A 6,092-nucleotide genomic window follows, 5' to 3' on the forward strand; every position below is an offset into this window, starting at 1 on the left:
CTCCTTCAGACCAAGTGCTATATCGCTGCGGCGTACAACTTGATCCATAATATATAAATATCCATAAGGCTCGTTGCGGCGTGCAACCCGATTCACACACACACAAACACACACACACACACACACACACACATATATATATATATATAGCCCTAAGTCTCGTTGCGGCGTCTAACCCGATCCATATACATACAGCCTCAGGCTCGTTGCATCGTGCAACCCGATCCATATATACACATATATCTCACAGCTCGGCACTCAGGCCCTAACTCAGTCAACAACCTCTCCCGTCTCTCGGGCTCTCAAAAATCATACAAATCAGTCCAAATAGAGATAATAACATGTATCAACAAGAAACAAGAAGAAACGGAGATATGATACGCAAGTAAAACCACGACTGAGTACAAGACAACAAATAACATCTAATTCAACAAGTACAAGACCTCTGCAGGTCCCAACAGTGACATCATATAGCCTAAGCATGATTTCTAACATGATTTGCAGTCAAATTTCTATAACACGAGGAGAGCATATAGCTAACAACAAGTTATTCAACTTTAAAGTTTCACGGGACAGACCAAGTCACAATTTCCACGGTGCACGCCCACACGCCCGTCACCTCCAAAACAATCACGTAACACAAAATGGGAGGTTTCATACCCTCAGGACCAGATTTAAAATTATTACTTACCTCAATCCGAGCAAAACACTACTCCAAAATGCCTTTGCCACTCAAATCGGTCTCCAAATGTCCCCAATCTAGCCACAAGTAGTACAATACAATCAATATAGGCTAAAGGAATCAATTCCACAAGAAAAATACAAAATTATAGCCAAAATCCAAAATCGTCTCAAACCAGACCCCCGGGCCAATGTCTCGCAATTCGACAAAAGTCACAAAACCCGAAAGTCCATTCACTCACGAGTCTAACCACACCAAATTTACTCAAATCCGATAATAAAACCCTATTCAAAACCCCAAAATTCTAGCCTAAGAACTCTTCCTCGTTTCCCAATTTTTCATCCCAAATCACAAATTAGATGATGGAATTAAAGGCATAGTCATGGAATTTGACCAAAAATAGATAGGAATCACTTACCCCAAACACCTACGCAAGAATCTCTCCAAAAATCGCCTTCTACTGAGCTCTCACTTCAATTTTATGATATGAACTCGAAACCCTCATTTTGAATCTTTTAAATCTGCCCAGATATACCTTTATCGCGATCGCGGAAATAGCCTCGCGATCGCGAAGCACAAAACAGTCTGCCCCTCAGCTTACTTTACGCAAACGCGGAGACCTCCACTCGAACGCGTACCTCTACTTCCTCCAACCTACGCGATAACGTTCTTCCTCATGCGACCGGAAAGAACAATGTGTGCACTCTAATGTTGCTTCACTTCTTCTATGCGAACGCGGACCTTACCACGCGTCCGCGATGCCCAGATTCACCAGCTTTCGCGATCGCGTGCCTTAACTAGCGATCGCGTAGAACAAAGTCCCCAGCTGCCCCCAATAGACCTACGCGATCGCGGATCCTCTCATGTGATCGGGTATAAGGAAACCAGGTACAGACACCAGAAAACTTCAACACATCCCCAAGTCCAAAAATTGATCCGTTAACCATCTGAAACTCACCCGAGGCCCCGGGGACCTCAACCAAACATATCATCAAGTCCCAAAATATCATACGAACTTAGTCGCACCCTCAAATCATCTCAAACAACTTCAAAAACATGAATTGCACATGGATTCAAGCTTAATGAACTTTGAAATTTTCAAATTCTACAAACGATGTCGAAACCTATCAAATCACGTCCGATTGACCTCAAATTTTGCACACAAGTCATAAACGACACCACGAACCTATTCCAACTTCCGAAAATCCAATCTGACCCGATATCAAAAAGTTCACTCCCTGTCAAACTTTTCAAAAATTCAACTTTCGCTATTTCAAGCCTAATTATACTATGGACCTCCAAATCACATTCTGGAACCGTCAAAATTCAAATCCAAGATCGTTTACATATAAGTCTACATCCGATCAACTTTTCCAACTTAAGCTTTCAATTAAGAGACTAAGTATCTCAATTTACTCTGAAATCTCTTCGGACCCGGAGCAACTAACCCGGTAAATCATATAACAGCTGTAGAATACAAAAGGAGCAAAAAAATGGGGGAACGGAGCTATAACTCTCGAAACCACCGACCGGGTCGTTACATTTGGTGAAGCGCATTTGTACCTATTGACAATGAAAGTGTTGTTTTTGAATATTTAAATCCGTTAAAGATATTGTTAACATATCATGATACTCCACTATTTTCTTCCGACCAAATTGCACTGTTTGTTTTTTGCTAGAAGTTTGGGCTATTAAGAGTAAATTTACACCTTATATGTAATTTTTTTATTAGCATCCAATATGAAATTTTGTGCGTGCTTCCAGCAATGACTTAGTTGGTATTACCATGCACTTGTGGCCTGTGGGACAATTCAGCCTATTTTTTTTTTCTCGTGATTGATTTCTAGACTTCTTAATGGTCAAATGTAAAGCAAGCATGAAAGAAGATTAAAACAGAGTTCTCTTAACCAAATGTCAGGTTACTTTAATTTTATCTCACAATTTTGGGATACTATATCTTTCGCTAGGATCTTGGTACTAGTACTAACTAGTACTATCTACTTGGCTTTGCTGCCTAAATTTGCCAGCTTCCTATTTTTTATATTAATTTTTCCACTTCGTTGTATTAAATGACTAAATGAGCTCGTTTTGCTAGAAACACCAGCTTCCCCTATTTGCTCTTCTCGTTGCCTTGTATATCTGTTTTAGTACCTTGAATCATTATTAAAACGACTTTTTCTCAATGATGGTGTTGAATGGTTTCTTGTAGATGATCTGGTATCCTGAAGAAAGACAAAACAAATTAATTACGCGTAGACAACAAAAATAAATGGCCTGTTAGCTCAGTTGGTTAGAGCGTCGTGCTAATAACGTGAAGGTCGCAGGTTCCAGACCTGCATGGGCCAAATTCTAAGTCATTTTTCGCTGATTTTTCTTTTAGGCTAAAAGCTTCTGTATTTATCTGTATATATCCACTGACATCCCTCTGTTCTTCGAGCTGAGTAAGCAAAATGTGCTTAAAACATCACTGCAGACGCAAGGCAAATGATTTTACTCATATTTTACCATTTGTCAGCTTGGAACTTCAAGTGAAATAAATCGTTTTTGGTCCATCTATCTCCTGTCAACTTTGCAGAAGTGGGTATCTTTATTCTCAATACCAACTTGTCACGTAACAAGCTTTCAACCAATAAAAGAAGACCTTATCCTATCTCTTTATCTAAAATAATTTCTCCAACCTTTCCATACAAACAACTTCCTACTACTCTTACTATATTGTTCTCTAATAAGCAGAAACACATAGGTTTGGGGACCAGAAAACTGTGATTAAAAAATGGCAGCTTCTCTACAAGCAGCTGCTACTCTAATTGGTGTCATTCCATCTAGAAACAATCTGCAGTTTAGATCTTCTCATTGTGTGAGCAAGGCATTTGGTGTTGAACCATCTTCAGCAAGGCTTACTTGTTCTTTGCAGGCTGATTTTAAGGACTTGGCTCAGAAGTGTAGTGATGCTGCAAAAGTTGCTGGCTTTGCTCTTGCCACTTCTGCCCTTGTTGTCTCAGTAAGTTGCTTGCTTTTACCCGAAATTCAGCCATTCTTTTTCCTTGCTACAAACCCTGCGTCATGTTCTAGGCGAGGAATTGCTGAAACATAATATAATTAAGCACTGTAATTAAAAGTGAGTTCTCCTTACCAATTGAAAATTTTAAATGAGATGATCACATAATATGGTATTAGAGCCAGATAAGAGGTTCTCGGTTAAAATCAACACATTTTGGCGATGAAATATAATCATGCTCACCCTTGAAAGGCATGTTGAGACATAATATAATTAAGTAATTAAAAGTACTTAACCTTTTAGCTATTTTGAGGAGGTGATTCAACACTCCGTCAATCAATATTCCTCTTTTTGCTTTATAAATAGTCTAAAACTCCTAGATAGTAGATTTTCTGGCATTGGATTAGGTATGAGACTGATTTGATCTTGAAAATTACCCTCAAAATGTAACCACAATCGGATTTGCTTAAGCATTCTTTTCTTCTTAATATTCTGGAAAACTCCCAATGTTTTCTTGTGGAAATTCAAGTTTTCTTGAACTTGAATTTCCATTTTAATTTGACTTTACAATCCGGAAGGAAATTTTTCATATTGCCAACAGCAAAAATAGTCGGAGCAGAATTTCTTAAGGACGGTGATTAACACTATCAAAGTCTCTGTTATTCTGTTTTTGCAATTATATTTTCTGGCATTAAATTACTGAAGTTTGTTACATTTGACTGTGTAGGGAGCAAATGCTGAAGGAGTTCCAAAAAGACTGACCTTTGACGAAATTCAAAGCAAGACATACATGGAGGTAAAGGGAACTGGAACTGCTAACCAATGCCCAACCATTGAAGGAGGTGTTGAAACCTTTGCCTTCAAGCCTGGCAAATACAATGCCAAGAAATTCTGCTTAGAACCAACTTCATTCACTGTCAAGGCAGAAGGTATTATTGGATAATTATAATTTAATGTTTAATTTAACCTATTCCTTTTGTTTGTTAGAGTGTATAGTTCTACTTTTTTCACAATTTGTCAGTCAAATAAAGAATATAATAGGTGCTTAAATTGTGCTAATAGCGGAGGATTTTTTTTAATTTGTGTTTCACTGAAAGACTAATTTAACTTCTATACATCAACACTATGAATTTTTACACTCTAGATCACTTAAAACTAACTAAAGTGAGATAGATAATATGTTAACATGCTAAATTACATTGTTAGTGTATATAAGTCAATTAAATCCGCCTGTAAATAGGCATGTATACTCCATTATTATCCCTTAGTTTTTAGCTTTCTCTCTATTGTCTTAGCTATTATTCCAGTTGTTATATTCGATTTAAATTTCCAACAGGAGTGAACAAGAATTCACCACCAGAATTCCAGAAAACCAAACTAATGACCCGATTAACCTACACTCTTGATGAAATCGAAGGACCATTCGAAGTATCTTCCGATGGCAATGTTAAGTTCGAGGAAAAAGATGGAATTGATTATGCAGCAGTCACAGTTCAACTTCCTGGTGGCGAGCGCGTCCCCTTCCTTTTTACAATCAAACAACTCGCAGCAAATGGGAAACCTGAAAGCTTTAGTGGTGAATTCCTCGTGCCCTCATACAGAGGTTCGTCGTTCCTTGACCCAAAGGGACGAGGTGGATCAACCGGTTATGATAACGCGGTTGCATTGCCTGCTGGAGGCAGAGGAGATGAAGAGGAACTTGAGAAGGAAAATGTAAAGAATACCTCATCTTCAACAGGAAAAATTACTTTGAGTGTTACTAACAGCAAGCCAGAGACTGGTGAGGTGATTGGTGTATTTGAGAGTATTCAGCCATCTGATACTGATTTGGGTGCAAAGGTTCCTAAAGATGTAAAAATCCAGGGTATTTGGTATGCACAACTTGACTCATAGAGATTCTAGAGTTTATGTTGTATTTTTGTTTGGATTTTGTTGTAAGGTACGAGGTTGAACTTGAACTTGAACAATCACTGAGACAAGTATCTTCATGTATATTATCAAGGGAAAAAAAAAAGAGAAATTCAATGCTATATAGTGAGTTGCAAATCCTTTAACTCATGACAGAGTACAAAGCACTGATGATGAATAATTAATGTACCGTCTTACTTAACTATAGTAAATTACTATACATTTTCACTTCAATAAGTCACATAATCATGTTAAGTTTGTATGATTGGGTGTAAACACGCAGTGCAAGTAAGTGTTTTACCAAGTAGAACGCTATTTATGTTACCTTCTCGTACCATTGTCAAAGAACAGGTGCTTGACAAATTAGTTCAATTCAATGATTTTTCATTGCGTTTCAACGTTCTGCACCTGCAAATTAGCAGACTCCTCGACTAATTAATTTGCTATCTTAAAAGTCAGAGGCGGATTGATGATAGGCTATAATTACGTATTTTAGTCGATTAT

The 6,092-nt window shown here is 38.0% G+C and overlaps 1 protein-coding gene and 1 non-coding gene across 2 annotated transcripts; both read left to right on the top strand.

Moving 5' to 3' along the window:
- The first annotated feature begins 2,953 nt into the window (after window positions 1-2,953).
- TRNAI-AAU (transfer RNA isoleucine (anticodon AAU)) lies at window positions 2,954-3,027 on the top strand. Its single transcript has one exon. It is a non-coding gene; the product is annotated as a tRNA-Ile (tRNA).
- Window positions 3,028-3,118: 91 nt separating this feature from the next.
- Window positions 3,119-5,738, top strand: LOC104210963 (oxygen-evolving enhancer protein 1, chloroplastic-like). Its single transcript, XM_009759946.2, has 3 exons — window positions 3,119-3,683; window positions 4,408-4,609; window positions 5,017-5,738. Exons 1-3 carry the CDS (start codon window positions 3,456-3,458, stop codon window positions 5,571-5,573), a joined length of 987 nt encoding a protein of 328 aa, XP_009758248.1. The 5' UTR covers window positions 3,119-3,455; the 3' UTR covers window positions 5,574-5,738.
- Window positions 5,739-6,092: the final 354 nt, after the last annotated feature.

This window comes from Nicotiana sylvestris, chromosome 9 (genome assembly GCF_000393655.2).
Source record: "Nicotiana sylvestris chromosome 9, ASM39365v2, whole genome shotgun sequence".
NCBI lineage: Eukaryota > Viridiplantae > Streptophyta > Magnoliopsida > Solanales > Solanaceae > Nicotiana > Nicotiana sylvestris.

Coding starts and splice junctions, on each gene's coding strand:
- LOC104210963 (XM_009759946.2), top strand. CDS start 3,456: ATGGCAGCTTCTCTACAAGCAGCTGCTACTCTAATTGGTGTCATTCCA. Junction 3,684..4,407: donor CTTCTGCCCTTGTTGTCTCA/GTAAGTTGCTTG, acceptor TTGACTGTGTAG/GGAGCAAATGCTGAAGGAGT. Junction 4,610..5,016: donor ATTCACTGTCAAGGCAGAAG/GTATTATTGGAT, acceptor AATTTCCAACAG/GAGTGAACAAGAATTCACCA.